This window comes from Ambystoma mexicanum, chromosome 6p (assembly GCF_040938575.1).
Source record: "Ambystoma mexicanum isolate Mex_15411 chromosome 6p, UKY_AmexF1_1, whole genome shotgun sequence".
Taxonomy (NCBI): domain Eukaryota; kingdom Metazoa; phylum Chordata; class Amphibia; order Caudata; family Ambystomatidae; genus Ambystoma; species Ambystoma mexicanum.
The window spans coordinates 1,442,405,707-1,442,428,316 of record NC_090935.1 but is presented as its reverse complement, the minus strand read 5'-3'; the positions used below and the strand labels follow the sequence as shown (position 1 = coordinate 1,442,428,316).

Genomic DNA, 22,610 nt, shown 5'->3' with positions numbered 1-22,610 from the left:
ACTCCTTCGAAACAGAGGTCGGCGCCATCGACGCCGTTGTCGAAGGATTCATCGGCGCATCAGTCGATCGAGTCGACGCCGACGTCGACGCCGATATCGACGCCGGTGAAGGAAAGAACCACGGCTACTCCACAGCCAACGGTTAGACAAAAGACCTCCGACTCGACGCCGAGAACGTCGACGTCGTTCTCGAGCAGGACTCCGATCCTTTCGAGTTCTTCGAGGCCTAGTACACATTTCTCGACGCTTTTCACGGCGCCTTCGAGTACTTTCACGTCGGTGTCGACGACATCGACGTTTTCAAGGCCTGTGATGATGGCTCCTTCTGCATTGGAAATGGGGTTTATACCATTCCAAAAACCAATGTATCCCCCTTTAACCTCGATTTTTGAGGAAAGGGAGGATTCAGACCAAGATATTGATTTACAGAGGACCACATCACCAGAGCCAGAGACTTTCGCCTCTGAGGAAGGAAGATTAAAAAATCTTCAGGATGCACTTCAGGAAGCTAGTGGCTTGGACACTTCTCCTGAAGCAGAATTTATCAAACCAGACCCAGGAGAACATGCGGAGACTCCATATAGAGCTCTGATGTCTAGAATCATAGAATTTATGGGTTGGTCTGCACCTTCTCCTGCCTTTCAGCAGGATGACCTCACTGACATACTGGACAAGGGCCCACAGGAGGATCCTGTGGTTCCATTTCACTCTGCTCTACAGAGAAGGATTTTGACAAACTGGGAAACGCCAGAAATTATCCCGGCAGTAAATAAAAAACTGTCAACAAAATACAGGGTGGCTAGTTCTGACCCTGAATATTTGTCAAAACACCCTACTCCTGAGAGCTTGGTTGTACAGGCTGCAACCTCATCAGGCAGCACATCTGCATACCCCACTGCTCCGCAGGATAGGGATGACAAAAAGTATGATGCCATGGCTAAGAAGGTTTTTTCTGCCTGTAGCATGGCGTTAAAGTCTATTAACGCGACCTGTACGCTCGCTAGGTTCAGCCACACCCTTTGGGAGTGTGCTTCATCAGCGGCTGACTGCCTCCAAGAAGGAGAGGAAAGGGACGCATTTTTAAACATCATCAGGGATGGTAAAGATGCGATGTGCGAGACCCTACAAACTGGCCTAGATTCTGCTGACAGTATCAGCAGGGCCATGGCGGCAAGTACCACAATCCGCAGGCATGCGTGGTTGAGGAAGTCTGGTTTTGCCTCTGACGTGCAGACCAGGCTTTTGAATATGCCCTTTGACGGTTCTACCCTCTTTGGAAAGAAGGCGGATGACAGTTTGGAGAAACTGCAAACGTCCAAGGCAGCAGCCAAGTCATTGGGAGCTGCTATCCGTCAGAATACCTTTCGTCCTTCGGGATCATCGTGGAGAGGACGGTCCTTTCGTTACTATTCCTCATATGGAAGGGGCAGGGGACGACCGGCTCAAAGAGGCCAAGGAAGATTTACCCGTGGTGGACGGGGTAGGGGAAAGAAAGCCGCACCCGCAGGAGCAGGAGCCACTTTACCTTCGGCAACTGCATCAGCCGCTTCAAAACCACTCTGAGGTCTCCCCTCACAGAACACCAGTAGGGGGCAGGTTAACTCACCATCTGACGGAATGGCAGGCTATTACGTCAGATGCTTGGGCTCTGGAGACAGTGGCCCAAGGTTACTGCCTGCCCTTCCTACATATCCCTCAGAGTCATCCACCGGGGAACAACCCTTTGAAGCTTCCAGATCCGCTCCTCTTGCAGGAGGTTTTAGACCTGCTAGAGAAAGGTGCCATAGAACTGGTACCTGTAGCGGAAAGGAACAAGGGTTGGTACTCCCCCTACTTCATAATACCGAAGAAGGACGGAGGACTGAGACCCATCTTAGACTTACGGGAATTGAACAAATTCCTCCGAAAGGACAAGTTCAAGATGGTGACTCTCTCTCAGATCCTTCAGGCCCTCCAGCTTCAGGACTGGTTGGTATCTCTAGACCTCCAGGACGCTTATTTCCATGTGCCGATCCATCCCAGGCACAGGAGATACCTGAGGTTCGCAATTGGCAGCTCTCATTATCAATTTCGAGTTCTGCCATTTGGGCTAACCTCCGCCCCGAGGGTCTTTACCAAGCTAATGTCGGTTGTGGCTGCAAGTCTAAGGAGGGAAGGGATTCATGTCTACCCTTACCTAGACGATTGGTTGATCAGAGCTGTATCTTCGGAACAGGCTCAGAGACAACTAGATTATGTTTGCCACTTCCTTCACAAGCTGGGCTTCTCCCTCAATTTAAAGAAGTCACAGATGATACCATCACAGAGACTCCAATTCATTGGAGCAGTCCTGGACACTTCCCTGGGAAAAGCCTTGCCACCAGAGGTGAGGGCTCGAGATATTCTGCAGATGGTCATCAGATTTCAGAATGCCCAATATCTCCCAGCCTACGACTTTCTGAGGTTGCTAGGCCTCATGGCATCCTGCATATTCCTCGTGCCGGAGGCTCGCCTGAGAATGAGATCCCTCCAGTGGGCACTGAGAACTCAGTGGTCACAGTTCTCAGGAAGGATGACAGATCTCCTTCGGATCCCGGTCAAAGTAGCCCGAGACCTTCAGTGGTGGGCCTGTCGGGAGAACATCCTGAAAGGAGAAATGTTTTGGCAACCATGGCCGGAGATAACAGTAGTCACGGATGCCTCACTCACGGGGTGGGGAGCTCACGCCAACGACTTGACCATCAGCGGTCGTTGGTCTCCATCGGAGTCCAGACTACATATCAACCTGTTGGAGCTGAGAGCCATCAGACTAGCGCTGAAGGCTTTTCTGCCGTCTGTACGGGGAAGAAACGTCCTAATAATGACGGACAATACAGTGGCCATGCACTACCTCAACAAAAGAGGAGGCGTAGGCTCACTACCACTGTGCAGAGAGGCGATGCAGCTCTGGTTTTGGGCAATTCAGGAAGGAATCTCTCTATCGGCAATTCACCTAGCCGGAGAGAAGAACTTGACAGCGGACGCTCTGAGCAGGCAGAGCACAGTCTCTCACGAGTGGGAGATAGCTCAGGAAGTCCTTCAAGAGATCTTCGCCCTTTGGGGAACCCCTCAAGTGGATCTGTTCGCCACCAGTATCAACAGGAAGTGCGACAGATTTTGCTCAAGGGAATTTCCCCCGAGAGGAGCTCTAGGAGATGCGTTCGTAGTGGACTGGGAGTTCCCACTTCTGTACGCGTTCCCTCCGGTCCCTGTCATTCCTCAAATGATCAGGAGGTTGAGAAGGTTTCGGAAGACCATGATCCTAATTGCCCCGGATTGGGCCAGGAGAACGTGGTACCCGGACCTTCTAGACATGTCCATCTGCCCTCCAATTCGACTGCCATACAGAGAGGATCTTCTCTCGCAGAAGGAAGGTCAGGTTCTCCATCCAGCCATCAAGACCCTCAACCTTCACGCTTGGTGTCTGAAAGGTTGAGGTACAAGGATTGGGACCTTCCGGATGATGTTATGGAGGTGTTGCTTTCGGCCAGAAGGCCGGCAACTAAAACTCTATACCGCTGCCGTTGGAACAAATTTTGCAGCTGGTGCAGAGAAAAGAATATTGAACCCTTTTCTTGTGGTACACCTATGGTGTTGTCATTCTTACTTTACCTGGCTAATTCAGGCCTACAGGTTGGCACAATTAAGGGCTATCTCGCAGCGCTATCAATCTTTAAGCGCACTGCAGAGGAGCCTTCATACTTCAAAATTCCATTGGTAATACAATACCTAAAAGGATTAACTAATGTTTATCCCCCGAAACCTTTTCAAGTTCCCTTATGGGATTTAAACCTAATTTTAAACTTCCTAAAGGGTGCCCCTTTTGAACCACTACACTCTTGTTCATTGAAGCTTCTCACCCTCAAAACTGTTTTGCTAATAGCATTGACATCTGCTAGAAGGGTTAGCGAGTTGCAAGCCTTATCGTGTAAACCTCCACATACAATCTTTTACAAGGACAAAGTTGTTCTTCAGGTGAAGCCTAACTTCCTCCCGAAGGTAGTCTCGGAGTTTCACATCACTCAGAAGATTATATTACCTTCTTTCTACCCTCCTCCTCATCCGGGGAAGGAGGAAGAGAGACTGCACAGGCTGGACCCTAAGCGAGCCTTGAGCTTCTATATCAGCAGATTGGCTAAGATCAGACAAGCAGACCAACTCTTTGTAGGTTATGCAGGACATAAGTTGGGCCTTCCAATAACAAAACAAACCATCTCCAGATGGATTATTTTAGCCATTCTGGAGTGCTACAAATTGGCAGGAAAGGAGCCTCCTCAAAATCTAAGGGCTCATTCTACCAGGGGTATCGCAACATCCTCAGCCCTTCAAAGAGGGGTGCCAATTCGAGATATATGTGCGGCTGCCACATGGTCGTCCGCACATACATTTACCAAATTCTATAGCCTGGATTCCTCCTCTAGTCAAGAAACTAGATTCGGCAAGGCTGTGTTACACTCTGTCCATTCTGGAAGGGTAACATAACTTTTATTACTCCCGCCTCCAGTCACAATACCACTGCTATGGGAGTCTATCTAAGATAAGGAATACGTCGGAGGACACAATCCCTTCGAAGAACTAGTTACTCTTACCTTGTAACGTTCTTTCGATGGGATGTTCCTCCGACGTATTCCTTATCGACCCTCCCATCCATCCCCGCAGTATGACTTCCTGTGGGTTTGCAGCCTATGCTCCTTCAAGGTGATTAGTCTAATCCAAAAACATTACTGGGGACTACAAAACGGAACTGAGCAACGGACGCTGCGCGCGGCCTTTATAGGCAGGATGACGTCGACGTCGGCACGGAGGCCGTCGAGGGTCATCGACTCGGCGATCATCGACGCGCAGCGCCCTCTGGCGAAAAAATTTTCCGAGGCCAGCAAAGCTGAAGGATTTCTATCTATCTAAGATAAGGAATACGTCGGAGGAACATCCCATCGAAAGAACGTTACAAGGTAAGAGTAACTAGTTCTTTTCATTGCAAATCACCATTTGTCATCATTTGATTTTGTGAAGCGCGACAGGAGGGTCTTTCTTCTCTCATATTTTAATATTACTACATTTTTTTAAAAAAAAGTTGATTAACTGTTCCCAAACCGATATCAGAACCATAACATTAACGCAAACATTTAGTTTGTAAAATAATTTTGTAGACAAGGGTGCAATGTTTTGCCTCCAGACCCCCCTGGGTCTCTTCAGTGCCTGTTGCTGTGGCCACGCCTCCTTGGACTTAACACCCTCGTCGTCCCTGGAGCGGTGAGGCCGGCGGCAGCGCAAGGGCGCAGTGTTTGGCGCCGCAGGCGTTTGGCACAAACGGGTGGAGGAAGCAGAGCGCTTGTTAGTCGGTGGAAGAAGCGGCACCCCTGAGGGATCAAAGGCTACAAGGGGAAATAAGGTAGGGCTTGACTGGATACAGTGTATTGCTGCTGCGTGGATAAAGCTGTAACTGTTCCCTGGGTAACTGCGCCCCAACACTTGGTACCGCTCCCTTCACTATCTGAGCCCAACACATGGAGCCTACACCCACCAAGACTTCAACCATTCCCGTGGGGGAAGCGCACCTGCTGATTGATGAAATCTACCAATTTCTGGGTGGAAGCACAGGAAGGATGCCTATAGACCCTGCATTAGCTGCCCATCGTGCTAAATTCTGCAATTCAGAGGGTTTGCCTGCAGCACGCTCGGGGGGGGGTCGGTGGTGAATGGAATGGCGGGGGGGGGACATGAACTGATTTGAATCAAGTGGTCCTAGGCACCACCCTTGATGTCCCAAGAAACTGGCTACCACCTGGAAGGAATATCACTAGTAGCATAACTCCTGCAATATCTACCATCCCTCGAGAGCCCACTGACATCATAGTTCCTAAGACACCTGAGTCACGAAACCCAGGTTTAACGATGTCAACGTCTTCCGAAGTCAAACCCAAAATGGAACCTACAAAGGAATATGTTATCCCGGGAGCATCTGCTAGCCACAGCATGGTCTTGAGCCCCATTCTGGCAAGCCCCTGCCTGGCCTCAGCCTCTACCCCCGCCTATGACCAAGCTATTGACTGTCCACCAACTCATGCCCAGTCCCACCAAGAGGAACCAGGAAGAGCAACCATTGACCCCCAGGCTACTAAACCATCCTCTGGATCCTCCAGCCGCGCCTGGAGTGAACATCTGCCATCCTTCTCAGGGGCCAGCGCTTATCTCCACCTATCCCAACTCAGGGCATCCAAGCTCCAACAAGGTGTGGGGACTGCCACCGATCAGCCCCCTGGGGGCGGCTGTACCACTAGAGGGTGCAAGTGCAACCAGGTACTTGCCGAGCTGGTAATACTAAAGAAATTGCTTGAAGCCCTGCTGTGGGTGCTGGTGAGAGGAGGTGGGAGGGTACAAGGGGAGGAGGAGTCTTGCATCACTCATATTGCTGGCAAGGGGGCTTTCTGGAACGCTCTGCTGCACAGATGCCCCCGTACCCATGCCAAATTGCCTTGAATAATGATTGTCACACCATGGTCTCTGGGAAACAAAGCCCCGCCAATACAAAAGACTGCCATGACACTACTGCTAAAGATGGGGCAGCTAGAGGGGTGCCTTTCGCAAGCCAAATCCTACCCATCTGGAGCACATTGTATCAAGCCCAGTGGCCACTAAATGCACGGGTCTAAGGACAACTAGAGCCCTAGCACCATGACCAAGAAGGGCAGGAGTAAGCCGAATGGTCACTAGCCAAGAACTGCTCCGTAGTACTGAAATCTATCTCCATGAGGTCCCAAAACCATTGTTTAATCAACCCGAACCAAGGGATGCCCTGTTAAACAAAAGCTTGCGCTGGTTACGGTCAGTAGGTGGTTGTGGCTTTATCTCAAGAGACACCATGACAGGTTGCTGTAGACTTCAAAGCAATGGGCAGTGCGCCCTCGACACTGACTTTTGGAATCGGAGAGTGGCTGAGGCGGTCTTGGAAAGAGGGGGGAGGGATGGTCGGCCACCCAACCAGCCTGTACCCGTGTACTGGTTCAGTCGGCTTAACCAGGCAAAATCAGAGGAATGCACCCCTAACTGGCACAAACCTCACTCCCCTGGGAAGGGGGGGTTAGCGGGGCGAATTGAGGTTGTCCACGGGGTGTGGGACTCTGATTGAAAGGAGTGGGGCTCTCCTGATGACCTTCCTCCTCTTATTTGTCATGTTTCTTGATGTGTAGCACTATGCTTGGTTATTGTAAATTGTTTAACGGATTGTGTCAGGATGTACTTTGATGCCACATGGACGAATAAAGTTTTCTTGCTTTCTACTAACCAACTGTTTTCCTTCCTAAAAATCACTATCTTATATAAGGGAACAAACGGATAGAAACCGGATCAGACTAGCCAGAGAAAATTATAAGCAGGTGGTAGTGAACCACAAGCGAGAGCTGGATAGGGAGGCATGGGTCGACTTGGTGCAAGCAGCTAGGTCAAATGATGGTAGGATGTTCTGGGATCTAGTCTCGTCGGGCCCAAATACAAAAGATTGGGCGACAGGCTGGAAACCAGCGTGGCGCATGCAGATTGAATTGAGCATTTTGCAACTCTTTACAACCCGCCCAAAGTAGCAGCGGGTGAGATAAACACTGCGCCTAACGATGCACAGGACTTCCTGAAAGACAGACCATGTAGAAAGAAGGGTCCTTGGTGTCATTCTTATTCAAGGAAATAGCAGATGCAATTGTTCTTCAAAAACTCGGCCGATCACTGGTATCAGAAAGTATCCCGGCTAACTTGTTTACAGAAGATGTTGATCTGTGGGGCACAGTATTAATGGTGTGTTTTAATGCCATGTGTGCAAAGGCACAATTTCCGAGGTCATGGGGGAAGGCAATAATCCAACCAATCTACAAAAAGGGCCCAAGAAATATGCCGTCCTCATATAGACGAATCTTGCTACTTGATTCTCTGTCTAAAATCTTTGGAAGAGCGCTGCTGGGGAACATTGAATCTTGGATCGATACCAGCGGCGCTCTTGATGAGCTACAATTGGGCTTTCGCCAAGGACTAGGGGCGAGTCAATCTTTACCTGATCCTGGCAAATTCACTGTACCTGAGGGGCAAACCCATATATCTTGCCTTCGTGGACCTAAGCACAGCCGTTGGCAAAGTGAACAGGAACAAGTTGTGGGCTGTGCTTAGGTCACAGGGTTGTCCGGCGGGGATAAACAGACCTATTGATTAGTTTGCATAAAAATAGCCATGCCTGCGTGAGAAGTGGTTCCTCTGGCCGTTGCACTGCTTTTTTCCAGGTCCAGGCGGGAGTGCGACAGGGGTGCGTGATGGCTCCCGTCTTGTTCTTTTTGTACATCAATAGGTTGCGGGAGGCTTTGATGCAAGTTACAACTGACGTGCTGAAAATTAATAGGAAGTCCTATCCAGTCCTGACATACGACGATGACGCGTGCACCAAGAGCCTTGCAACATCTTGTCACGGCATATACAGACATTGACGTCATTGGACCTGAAGGTCAGCGCCGCCAAGTCGGCAGTAATGTCGTGCCATCTAACTAGGAACAGCCTAAACATGGCACCGATACAATCCTGAGAGTCATGTACTTTGACTACCTAGGGATTTGGTTAACCCCAAAGCTGAAATCTGCGGCCCATATCGAGAAGCAAGGGGCTAGGTTTATTCAATCCCTTGGGGGGCAGGGGGGGGCAGGAAATTCATGTCAATGTCGAGCTCCAAGCCATTAGATCGCATAAAGACGGTATACATCAGCAAAGATAAAGCAGTTGTGAAATATGTAGTATCGCTTTGGGGACATGGGTACACAAAGATTCGAGCCTCAAAGAACCATTTCTTGAAACTTATCCTTGGTCTCCCCTTCAAACTATGGGTTCACACTGAGCTAGGGATTCCGTTTGTGGAGGATGAAATAGAGTTGGAACCAATCCTGCGCTGGCTTAGGCTATGGGCTAACCCGAAAGCGGGGGGTAACGCACTCTCTGATTAAAAATCTGATAGACAGCAGTGAAAAAAGTCTGATGGCTGTTAGAGGTGAAGATGTGGTTGGTAAAATTGAGCGCTGAACACCATCTGACAAACCCCACGTTAATCACCAAAGCTGTTGCGAAAAAGCTCAAGCTAAAGGCATTCTCCATATCTAGGGCCTAGAGAGAATGTTTGGAATTGGAAAAGGGCAGTAATAGAAACTTGACAATGATTTCATCAGATGCAACACAAAACTACTTACTATGGGCAAATAATCCTTGTGAAAGAAACCTCATAACTCGAGCATGATTCAATTGCCTCTCAATAAGATCTACGTTATCCCGATGGTCGGGGCAGGGAGACCAATGTGTGCTCTTTTGGTTGTTATGCTGTGGAGGATACTTTGCACTTTGTTGTTTTGTCCAGTCTTTAAGGACATTAGAGCAAGAACATTGGCTCAAGTCTTTGCAGACAGACAATTCACTCAATGCCGACCAGCCTGGTTATATCTCCTTGGGGCAAAAAATCAGTTTGTGAGCTTGTCATTGTTATCCTTCTTGAGACAAGCTTTGGCCAGGAGGGCATTTGTGCTATCCTCCATCTGTGTTAGTTGATGGGCTCACAGAAGTGGCACAGCCCAGAATAATATTAACAAATGGGGGCGGCACATGCTAATTTGCAATTTGCACAACACTTGACCAAAACGCATATAGCTGCTTCTCATCACGGATTATTTCTATTGATAATAGATGCATTTTTAACCTTTTGGTATCTGGAATGCATAAAGAGTTTCTATCTTACTCCATCATTTGCATCTGCCAGAACTCTGTACTGTTCCTGAGATCTGTGTTATTTATTTATAATGTTTATATGCATATTTACATGTGTTTTATTATTTTATGCTATATCCATATGTGTTTTATTCTTTTATGGCAGTTTGCCAAAATAAAGTGATATGAAAAAATAAAACCTGACTGGTCAATCTATTCTTCCATGACGGTCTCGCAGGACTTGATTGTCCTGGGTTTTCGCTGGAACACGATCGACTGCAGAGTGTACCTGACCGGGGACAGAATGGCGGATCTGTTAGCCATGTGTCAGATGTTTGCGCAGTCGGAGAGCATGTCGGCCTGGTGGTTCCAAAGGCTTCTGGGCCTCATGGCCTCGTGCGTTTTGGCTCTTCCTCGTCTCAGGATGAGGCGGACTCGGATGGCTCTTCGGAGTTCTTGGCGCCAGGCTGTGGACCCGGATTCCAAGCTGATAATGGTTCCGGCTTCCATAGATTGGACCTGGAGTGGTGTCCATCTCTCAGCAACCGTCGGTGGGTGCAGGGTTCCAGGACCCAGCCCCTACAGTGACGATCACGACAGACTCCTCCCTTCTGGGGTGGGGTACGACGTTGGATCTTCTTCAGGTCTCGGATCTCTGGTCGTCTCAGGACAAGCTCCTCCACATAAATCATTTAGAGCTTCTGCCGATCTTCCTAGTGCTCAGGGCGTTCAGACTGATCATAGCCAACAAGGTGGTCCGCATACGCACGGACAATGTGGTGTCGATGTATTACATCAACAAGCAAGGGGGAACCAAGTCTCCCCCTCTCATGGACCTGTCCATCCAGATTTGGAAGTGGGCTGTACTTCATGGTGTTTGGCTGCTTGCAGTGCACATCCCGGGCCAGCTGAATGTCACAGCGGATGCCCTCAGCCGGCTGTCAGTGGTCAGCTACGAGTGGGAGTTGAAGGCGGAGGTCCTCTCATGGATTTTCTCACGTTGGGGCACACCGGAAGTGGACCTCTTCACTACGGCGGTAAACAAGAAGCTTCCTCAGTATGCCTCCAGAGGGGGGCTTGGATCCTCCTCTCTGGGGATGCTCTTGAGATTCCATGGCACAACATGAGAGCTTACGCTTTCCCGCCTCTGCCTCTAGTTCATCGAGCAATTTGGAAGCTGAAGAACTCGGTGAACTGTTCCCTTCTACTCATAGCCCCGTGGTGGTCGGCCAGGTTTTGGTTCTCAGAACTTCAACGCCTGTCGGTGTATCTGCGATCAGGTTACCAGTGAGCCCTGATCTTCTTCATCAAGGCGAACAGCAGCTGTGGCACCCCTGCCCACAATCGCTCAGCTTGGCGGCATGGTGCCTGAGTTCAAGTCTTTAGAACATCTTAACTTGTCTGCGGATAACATGCGTATTATCCAGGCAGCCAGGAAACCCTCGACTAGGTCCCAGTACAGAACCAAATGGCTCAGGTTCTGTCATTGGTGTTTGAGCAAGCAGCTGGACCGTAGGGGGGGGCTACAATTGACACAGTGCTGTCCTTTGTATCCTTCTTAGCAGAGTCGGGTATCTGTGTTCTGTCATGCAGAACTTACCTTTCAGTGGTTTCCGCTTACCTCTCTACAGACCAATGCTCTTACTCTCTGTGTAATCCAGCGGTTAAGAGGCATTTTGCAGGCTTGAGCCGCCTCTATCTGCCAATTCGTATTCCGCATCCGTCGTGGGATCTAAATGTAGTCCTGACGGCATTGTCATAAGCCTTTCGAGCCAATGGCCACGGTGGACCTCAAGTACCTGTCCTGGAAAGTGTCCTTTTTGGTCGCCGTTACGTTAGCAAGGCGGGTGAGTGAGCTCCAGGCTTTGTCGGTGGAGCATCCCTTTTTGGTCTTTCACAAGGATAAGGTAGTCCTACGGACGAATCCTGCTTTCCTGTCGAAGGTGGTATCTGAATTCCATCTGAATCAGTCGATCTCCCTGCTGGTCTTTTTTCCGAACCCTACCTCGGCGGGAGAAAGGGTTCTGCATTGTCTCTATGTCAGAAGGGCTCTTAAGTTCTATCTGGACAGAACATCCGAGTTTAGGAGTTCTTTTCAACTGTTTGTGACTTTTGGTAACCCTCGGGGTAAGCAGGCATCTAAGGCTACTATTTCTCGGTGGATTGCCGCCTGCATTAGAGAGTCTTTCACCGTCCAAAGGCTGAAGCCTCCTAAGGGTATTCATGCACACCTGGTGCGGGGCAAGGCAGCCGTGGTTGCTTTTCAGAAATATGTTCCTTGGGAGTCCATCGCTAAGGCAGCTACTTGGGCCTCCCATCTGCTTTTTGTAAGCATTATTGTCTTGACATGAGCTCACGAGCTGATGCTCAGTTTGGTCAGGCTGTGCTGAAGAACCTGTTTCAGTAAGGGGTATTTCCATCCACCCGTAGTTCCTGTAAGGAGTGCTTGGGAATCTCCCATAAGTATGGAGGAAAGGGGACGGGACGTAGGAGTATTACCAGGTTCCTCACCGTGGTGACCACCTTACTCCTAGTCCATAGTCCCCTTTCCTCCATACGCCCGCCCGCCGTCCCCTCTAATAAGGTTCCTCTGTTATTGCTAATAGGCATTAGACCTGGTGATAGAAAAGGACTGATGGGCGATGCGCGGGATGGAGCCATGGTGGGCGGGGTTAAAGCCGCGTGCCGGGCCCTGTGCAAGAAAGAGAGGAAGGACACATTTTTGCAACATTTTTTGGATGCTTTTCAAAAAAGTGCTCCGGTCCCCCCCACAGGACGGAGAGATGTCCCATAAGTATGGAGGAAAGGGGACTACGGACTAGGAGTAAAAGGTGGTCACTACGGTGAGTAACCTGGTTAATTTCAACTTGTTTGTCACTTTTCTGTGTGTCTCCTGAAGTGCTATGATAATCTGGCTTCTTCCTACCCAGGAAGTGCTTACCATTTTCCTTTTTTATTTTGGGAAATTCAGACCCCGTATGTTAAAAGTTAGTAATTTAAATGTCGTTCTGTAAATATTTTTTCAGTTGTGCCCCCCTACGATCAGTTCTCTTATGATGCTCAGCATGTCTATTTCCTCCCCTCTGACCCATTATCAACTTCCCCATCCCCTCCCTCGCATCACCCCACCCCCAACTGCTCTCAAGGGTGACTCGAACTTTCTAATGAACCCCTGAGCAAGAGCTTTGGGATTTGAGTCATCCTAACAATCCAGAGACTAACGGTGTGGGTGCTCTAAGACCCATTTGTTTGATTCCCAAGATACAGGGTACTTTACTACTGCCCCTCCCGGCACCCCTCTTCTTGCTTGCTCCATTTCCTGTGATCTAATTGCTGCTAGCGCTTACAACTCCTTCTCCTTCTCCTTCAGCGGGTCCCTTGCTTGGAGCTCATTGCTGTCACCTCCCGATCAACCTCTTTAGAAATAGGACATGCAGGGCTGCTCAGAGCCATTTTCTTCTGTCCCTGCTTCATTGTCGTTGACCATTCCCATAACTTCCTCTTCTGGGACTCCCTTGTCGACCCTTGACTCACTTGCTGTTTCTCCTCTTCCACCAAATGTAATGTGTACCCCTTCTTCACAGGTAGTTATGTGGTGTTGCTTCCCTTCCCTTGAGAATAGTAAGCCAAATGGAAAGGTCCATTTATATTTAACTTGCGCTTTGGCCAGGGCTCTGAGAACTAGGCCCATCCTCCTCCTCTTCAGAAGTGTTGCCTGTGCCAAATCCTGATATAGCTGGATCTCTGTTCCGTTAATCCTTAGAGGGCCTGATTTTCGGACTGCGATCAGAATTTCTTCTCTTTTTGCCCGTATGATGCTAGTAGCACCACCACATCTTGCGGTCTATAGCCTGGCTTTAATCTCTTGGCACGTACTCGATGAATACGGTCCATCCTTTCTGCTCCATCCTAAACACTGAACAGGTCCACAAATACTTGCTGGATTGTGTCACGCAAATCCTTATCTACTACCCCTTCTGATTAGATTTGTTTTTTAAACAGCTATTTTATCTTCTCAAGTGTTTTTCCAGGTGTTCGCTCTGGATTTCTAAATTCTGGTTGACCCTTGCCAGGTGTTCTAGAAGCTCATCTGATTTTCTTGCATTCTCTATTTCTTGCAGGGCGTTTTTCTTCACATCTGCCCTTTCTTCCATAGCTACATCACTTTTAATTTCCTGTATTGATTGTGTCAATTCTGGTCTTATGATGATCAACTGCGTTTGGAGTGTGTCTGTGATTTTTCTCACTAAACTCTTGAAAAAAGTCTGAAATCTTCTCTGGTGGCAGCCATCTCTGTAAATGGACGTGGTCGTATGATTGTTTAAATGTGTCGGATTCGCCCTCCTTCCTTCATAGTTTTTGGAGGTTTCCTTCTTGATTCTTTCTTTGAGGCTTGGCGTTGCCGACATCTTTTTCTTCCTAGACATCTGAGGTACTGTGGGGGGCAAGCAGGTACTTGTTGACTCTATCACAAAGCTTATAGTGTGATTGCATTTGCCCACACCTTTTCACTCCCCTGAGCCACTGGGTTTGGATCTTCCTCCTTCCTCCATGGGTCCCAAAAAGATGTACTAGAGAGAGGTTGGTGTTCCGTAAACCGCCCCTCCTCCATTCCCCCCCCCCCGCCTCCCTCCCCCTTGTGTGTTTTAGCACTTCAAAGACAGCATGAATGCTTCAAAAAGACCCTTCGCCTGTCAGTTGTGGAAGTCTTTAAAGTTCCACCTGGCTTCACTAGTCCAATGTTCTAAAACCTCATGAAGGAGTTGGTACTAGGCACCCCTCTTTGCTGTTGCAATTGCTTTAAGGTTGATAGCATACATTTCCACTTCAGTAGACTGCTTTGCTTGTGCAGCTGAAACGAATATATGAAGTGCCCCTCAGGTAATTGCGAATGCTTAGCAATCCCTATGCAAATTAACTGGCAAGTCTTGCTAATTGACTCTTTCCCGATGGCCCACTGGTGCAATGTTCAAACACTACTGACTCCTTAAATGAGCAATGTCCTCTAGTCTAGACCTACAAGGGGGTGGGGGGGTTTGGAGGGGCCCCAAGTCCCTTTCTTCACCTCCAGATACCAGTGTGTGCCAGTCCTACACCATAATCATCGTACGCTCATTTGCCCCACATTTGGGTCTATCCCTCACCATGAGTGGTCTCTTCTAACTCCCCAGAGACAGTCCGCGCTGTGTAGTTGTGTGCTCCAAAAGACACACCTAGGTGACTGGGGGATCCGTATCCGCCTCCCACCAGGGCTCAGGCCCTCACCTCACTGCCAGCCGCGGCATCCCTCCCCCTGGAATGGTAGTTCTTGGCCTCAGTGACTCTTAGAGCTGCATGCCGCCTCACTCCCCTGCTGTCTCGGGCGCGACCATCACTGCTTCTCACATCCTAAATTCTCCCTGCATAGGACCTCCAGCTTCTGTATCCTCTCTGCTTTTAAATCAGTCTGTTCCTGTCCAGAAAGTCGCTCCTAATTGCATTTCTTTATTGTTATTATGGCGCCGGGTAGAGGGAGCACAGGTGTTGCAGCTCTCCCAGGTAGGCGGCCATCTTGGAATCGACATAACAATTTTATTGTAACATACACTTCGAATGGATTGTGTCCTCCCAAGTATTCCTCATTTTATGATAAATCGTATCCCAACTTCAGCTGTTTTGGAATGGAAAAAATATTTTTCACCAGGGGGCGCTGTGTTCGAGACCGCAGAGTCGATGTCCATCGAGGGCCGCCGTTGGGCGTCACCGTCATCCGCTGTATAACTGGCTTGAGCAGCGCACGTTACCTCGGTTCTGTTTTTCCGGCGCAACTGCTTCGTGTTATGATCGGCGCATCAAGAATTTCTTCGACAATGTCTTCGTCTTCAACTCCCTCCAGACCCAACACCGGATTAAAAAAATGTCTGAAGTGTGGCAGGAAGATGTCTATAACTGACTCCCATCGGAATTGCCTCTGGTGCCTCAGCCAAGACCATCCGGTTGATGAGTGCGGGTCCTGTCAGGCCGTGTCAAATAAGGCTCTTTGGGAACGCAGAGGTAAGCTGTCGGTGGGGCAGGAAAAATATAAGTCTTCGAAAAGACAAAAGGATTCGGATGAATCCGGTAGAAAATCTTGTCACGAGTCGAGGAGGTCAAGATTGGAAAGTCGCTCTAGGAAGTTTTCGACGGAAGAGTCACGAAAGCGACGTCATAGGTCTTCTTCCTCCTTGTCCTCTTCTGAGAGGAGAGTTACTTACCCTTCAAAACACGATTCCCCAGGAAAATGGGAGGGCTTCGATGCTGAAAATATTCGAGAAAGCGGCCCAGACCCCCTCGAAGTTGCCGCGTGGTGATCATGCCTCTATTCATTCTAAAAGTGACAGAGTAAAATCAAGATCCAAACACGCAAGGGTTAAAAAGGAGTCGAGAGTGCCTTAGCGGGAAAGTTCCCCGACGCCTCGCACTAAGTCTAAGCCTCCGGTGCATAAATCGGGGCTAACGGAATCGGCGTTGAAGTCGAAGCCAAGATTTGACACTGTCGACTACCACAGCGTCAAGACCGATGACGAAGATGACGTCGACACCTTTAGCTGCATCGAAGCCTCCTTCGAGACCGTTGAAGCCAGCGCCTACCCTATTGACGCCTTTATCGAGGCCTTCTTTGATAGCAAGACCCACGTCAACGCCATTATCCATACCTAGGCAAATTCCACCTTCTTTGCCTGAAAAAACTTCCCACCCAAAACCAAGACAGGAATTTCTTCGATCCATATCTTATATATATGAAGAACATTCCTCTGAAGAGGATGTCACTCCAGCTGGAGTTAGATTTGGAGCCAGCGAAGTTCCTGAAGAACTAGTGGACCCACAGTCTAAAATAACAGACCTTTGACTGCCTCCAGAATGCAAGTGGCTTAGACTATTCACCTGAAGTGGATTTTGAAAGGCCAGATCCTACAGATCATGTTGATCCCAGTTATAGAAATCTTATGGGAAGGGTTATTGATTTTATGGGGTGGAAAGCAGCTTCCCCGGATTTTGACCAGGATGACATAACTGACATCCTTAGTGAGGGTCCTTTTAAAAGATCCTGTTCTCCCATTCCACAAGGCACTACAAAAAAAGAGTAATGGCAAATTGGAATACTCCAGATTCGATTGCAGCAGTAAATAAGAAACTGGTAGCAAAATATAGACCAGCCTTTTCGGATCCAGAATATTTATCCAAACATTCATCTCCTGAAAGTCTAGTGGTGCAAGCTGCAACCTCCACTAGGCAATCAGCTTACCCATCAATACCACCAGACAGGGACGATTAAAAAAGTTGATGCTTGGGCCCGGAAAGCTTTTACTTCGGGCAGCATGGCCCTAAAATCGAGCTAATGTCACTTGTACATTAGCAAGATTTACCTATACCCTGTGGAACTGCATATCATCAGCCGCTGAACGCATCCCGGAAGGTAAAGAACAGGACGGTTTCCTGGCTATAGTGAAGGATGGTAAAGAGGCTATGGAGGAATGCCTTCAGTCGGGATTGGACACTGTGGATAGTATAAGCAGGTCCATGGCATCTAGCACAGTCTTGCGCAGATTCGCATGGCTAAGGAAATCTGGCTTTGCACCTGAGGTGCAGTCTAGACGACTTAATATGCCTTTTGACGGCTTGAGGTTGTTTGGCAGCAAGGCGGACGAGAGCTTGGATAAGCTGCAGACCTCAAAAGCGGCAGCAAAATCACTAAGCGCCGCTATAAAACAACCTCAGCAGCACTCTTATGTAGGCTCCTCTTCCTGGAAGAGTCGCCCTTTTCACTTCTATTCCTCTTTTGGAAAAGGGAGAGGGCAGGCCAGTCAGAGAGGCCAACAGAGAAAACCCTTTGTGGTGGAAAATAGAGAGGTGCTTGATCAGCCACAGCAGCGGCTACTACCTCCTCAGCCACTGCTGCAGCCGCTGCAAAGCCACTTTGAGGTCTTAACCCACAAAACCCCGGTGGGAGGCAGAATCACTCGGTATCTGGACGAATGGCGGGGCATTACGTCAGATACCTGGGCACTAGAGATAGTGACCCACGGTTACTGTCTTCCTTTTCTTCAAAGACCTCAAATTCACCCACAGGGAGCCAACTCTGTAAAGACCCAGCAACATCTGTCCTTGACCTGCCACTTCTTACAGTCTGGGCTTCTCCCTCAATTACAAGAAGTCACAAATGATTCCAAGCCAAAAACTCCAATTCATCGGAGCGATCCTGGACACTTCCTCAGGGAAAGCCTCGCCTCCCAAGGAGAGAGCTCACCACATTCTGCAGATGGTAATGAAATTTCAAAATTCCCAACATCAACCGGCATTCGATTTTCTAAGGTTGCTAGGCCTCATGGCATCTTGCATTTTTCTGGTGCCAGAGGCCAGAATGAGGATGAGATCTCTTCAGTGGGCCCTCATGACTCAATGGTCCCAGTTTTCAGGGGAGATGTCGGACCTTCTACAAGTCCCGACCAAAGTGGCTCAAGATCTCCTATGGTGGGTTTGCAAGGAAAATATCCTGAAGGCGGAACCTTTTTGGCAACCATGGCCGGAGATAACAGTAGTGACGGACGCCTCACTCACAGGGTGGGGAGCCCACACCAACGATCTGACAATCCGTGGTCGTTGGTTTCCATCGGAGTCCAAACTACACATCAACCTTTTGGAGCTGAGAGCAATCAGACTAGCGCTGAAGGCTTTTCTGCCCTCAGTACAAGGAAAGAATGTCCTGATAATGACGGACAACACAGTGGCCATGTTCTACCTCAACAAAAGAGGAGGCGTGGGATCACTTCCACTGTGCAGAGAGACAATGCAGCTCTGGTTCTGGGCAATGCAAGAAGGAATCTCTCCATCGGCAGTTCACCTCGCCGGAGAGCTAAACACGGCGGCAGACGCTCTGAGCACAGTTTCCCACGAATGGGAGCTAGCTCAGGAAGTCCTTCAAGAGATCTTCGCCTTTTGGGGAACCCCTCAAGTGGATCTGTTTGGGACCGGGGCCAACCGGAGTGCGAACTGTATTGCTCAGGGGAATTTACCCCAAGAGGAGCTCTAGGGGACGCGTTCGTAGTGGACTGGATATTTCCACTCGTTTACGTGTTTCCTCCAGTCCCTGTGATTCCTCATGTAATCAGGAGGTTGAGAAAGTTCAGGAAAACAATGATTCTAATTGCCCCGGATTGGGCCAGGAGGATGTGGTACCCGGACCTTCTGGACATGTCCATCTGCCCTGCAATACGTCTTCCACAAAGAGAGGATCTTCTCTCGCAAGAGGAAGGTCGGGTTCTCCATCCAGAGGTCAAGACACTCAGCCTTCACGCATGGTTTCTGAGAGGCTACGATATAAGGATTGGGACCTCCCGGATGATGTAATGGAGATTTTGCTTTCGGACAGAAGGCCAGCAACAAAATCCCTGTATCCGTGTCGTTGGAACAAGTTCAGTAACTGGTGCAGGGATAAGAATGTGGATCCATTTCTTTGTAATACTCCAACTGTACTTTCTTTTCTCTTACACTTAGCCAATTTGGGGCTCCAAGTTGGAACGATAAAAGGTTACTTGGCAGCGCCATCTATCTTTAAGCGCTCCTCTGAAAAGGTGTTCTATTTTAAGGTGTCCTATTTTAAAATGCCTTTAGTTATTCAATTCTTGAAAGGATTGACAAATGTATACCCTCCGACACCTTTTCAGGTGCCATCTGGGATTTAAATCTAGTATTAAAATTTCTCATGTGTGCTCCTTTTGAGCCTTTACATTCTTGTCCATTAAGACTGCTTACTCTTAAAACAATTCTGTTAGTGGCTATAACATCAGCCTGCAGGGTACGTGAGTTGCAGGCACTGTCTTGTAAGCCTCCTCACACTATTTTCCATAGGGACATGGTTATTTTAAAAGTCAAGACATCATTATTGCCTAAAATAGTGTCTGATTTTCATCTGTCACAAAAGATTCTTACCTTTCTTTTATCCTCCACCTCACGCTAGTATGAGAGGAAAGATTACATAGACTGGACCCAAAAAGGGCTCTCAGTTTCTATATTTCCAGATTGGCAAATCTCGACAATGTGACCAAATATTCGTTGGATGTACTGGGCATAAATTGGGCCTTGCAGTATCTAAACAAACTCTATCCAGATTGATAATTCTAGCAATCTCTGAATGCTATAAAATAGCTGGAAAGAGCCTCCAGATGGATTTAAGGGCTCATTCAACCAGAGGCATGGCAACTTCCACAGCCTTTGAGAGGGGTGTCCCGGTGCAGGACATTTGTGCTGCGGCCACCTGGTCGTCAATGCACACCTTTGTAAAACATTACTGCTTGGACTCTACTTCATACCAAGGAGGACTATTTGCAAAAGCTGTCCTTCATTCAGTCCATAATTAAAATTCCTAGTACTCCCACCGCCAAAATTACCACTGCTATGGGAGTCGATCATAAAATGAGGAATACGTGGGAGGACACAATCCATTCGAAGAACAAGTTCCTTACCAACTGTAACGTTCTTTGGATTGGATGTTCCTCCCACGTATTCCTCATCGACCCTCCCATCCTACCCCTCTGTACAGTTTACGCCAGTTGCACTCTGACTTCCTTAAGAGCCTGAAGACTTAAAGCCTGATCAACTGATGCGACCATGAACACAGTAAAAACAGAACTGAGGTAACAGGCGCTGCTCGAGCCATTTATACAGCGGATGACGTTGACACCCGACGGCGGGCCTTGAGGGACATCGACTCTGCGTTCTCAAACACAGCGCCCCCTTGTGAAAAAATGTCCATTCCGAAGCAGCTGAAGCTGGGATACGATTTATCATAAGATGAGGAATACGTGGGAGGAACATCCAATTGAAAGAAGGTTACAGTTGGTAAGTAACTTGTTCTTTTAGCCATGTATGCCTTTTTAAGCTTTTCAATTTTGTTTTGATGAAGTTAAGCTCTTGAAAACAACGGAAAATCTTTTTGATACATATGGTAGTGCATTTCCTGGCAGAAAGGCAGCTTGTTCAATGCTCCTAGTTGGCACATTTCTAAACGGGAAGCATAAACGCCTTTTCTAGACATGGAACTGTCTCTGAAATGGGTTTTTTTCTTGAGCACTTTTATTTTTTGTCATTGTGAAAGTCTGCATCTTCGGGCAATGGAGTTCTGTGGAACTATTTGCTTGAACTTTGGGTCGCATAAGCTGCCTTCTCAAATCCCAAACCTTCTGGCTGACAAGTCCATGGGGTGCTTCTTCTGAACTAAAGAGAACATTAAGCACATTACCTAGAGCATGGACCTCGTCTTGCTTGATTGCAAGTGAATGCATTTCAGAGTAGTTCAATAGACTATTGATCAGAAGGCGCATTTTGCTGCCTTCTTTTGAAGAAAAATACTGACTTTTTGTACTGCTTGCTGCCATAGATGCATGACTTTTTAATACTGTGATCGTGATTATTGCTGCTACCAAACTCTAGCACTCAGTTTGCCAGTAAAAGCCTTAATAGCTGAGGCATCCACACCAAGAAGCAAACTGATTACAGGCATTTTGCCCAGATATTTTGCAATATGGGAGAGATGCGCTTCATAAAATAAAATGTGTTCGTATGTATGTTAATCGTGCAAAGAATAGTCCTTTGAAATATATCAATTTCCTACTTGCACATAGGTTCTGGTTTTAAGTTTCTTTAAGGGTTTACAATCAAAAAACAAATTGTAGCAGGTCTCACGAGATTTATAATGAAATCCAGTTTACTTTGACCAAGGTTAACATTGAAATACAAGTTACTCTAGGCTTCAAAAGGTTTACATTGAAATCAAGTTTGCTCTGATTGCTTTGACATTGTTTCACGCTGGAAATCAGTGATTCATACTCAAGGTTCGTTCCAGCCTTCTGTGTATTGCCTAGAGAGGGATTCAGCATATACGTTAATACACATGGCAGAGAAAATGTTTTTTTTTTGGGTGGGGGTGGTCTCTGCGAATTGTGTAAACAGTACTGTATATACTGGGCATAATTTAGAGATTGCCTGTTAATTTTTTAAGTTTATGTACATTACCTGATCTCTTCCTATAACCTTTTAATACATATATGTTGTCTTTTACAGCCGCAAACCCTACAGCTGGATTTCCTAATGAAAATTCTACCAAACTACCATCATTTAAAAAAGACCACCAAGGGTACCTCCACGCCAATAAAGAACTGAGACTTCATGCTGCATGCTTAAAAACAGAAACAAATGCATGTGAAGTAACTTTGGCCAATATTTAGAATGTATAAGAACTTGCGTAGGCTGCAGATTCTAAAATGTGGCCAAATAAAAAAATTGAATTATTTGCTGGGTGGTCAATGTGGTCTTATTTTGTGCACCTATTTGACTATACTATTATGTATGTTTAAAAATATTTATTTGTACTTTTTTTGGTGAAACAAACACTTGAATTTTGCATAATTTTGTGAATGTTCTTAACCCTTTGTATTTGTCCACTACTTTGTGATCTATACATTAAAAACATAAAACACTTGGCGATTTTAATTGAACAAATGCATATTCTACTTTCGACAGTGCTGGTTTTCTTTTTAATGTTGTTGAACATCTGATTGACATCCATTCAGTCTCTGTGCATAACCGCTTTAATCTCAATAATAAAATAGCCTGAAAACAGAAGCATGAGTGGTGAAAAAACGAGATTGGTCACCGGGAAAAATTAATGAACCATTAAAATTTGTAGTGGACCCTTAGATTAGACCACTGTTTGTGAGGTGTCAGGCCAGTCCAAGACACTAGATATAAGACGAATTATGGATACAGGACCAGTTCTGCATTAGTGCAATTCAAGCGTTTCCCCTAAGGCACATGTGGAGGTAAAATTGCCCTTAAAATCATTCACTTTGCAGTAG

The 22,610-nt window shown here is 47.6% G+C and overlaps 1 protein-coding gene across 3 annotated transcripts in view; it reads left to right on the top strand.

Annotated features, from left to right (window-relative positions):
* Positions 1-22,045, top strand: part of DCTN6 (dynactin subunit 6) — a 428,454-nt gene extending 406,409 nt beyond the window's left edge. For all 3 annotated transcript variants that reach the window (XM_069626176.1, XM_069626175.1, XM_069626174.1), the window contains one exon: positions 21,817-22,045. In XM_069626176.1, coding sequence (XP_069482277.1) covers positions 21,817-21,915 — 99 coding nt within the window. In that variant the 3' untranslated portion in view covers positions 21,916-22,045. The remainder of the gene's footprint in view (positions 1-21,816) is intronic.
* Positions 22,046-22,610: the final 565 nt, after the last annotated feature.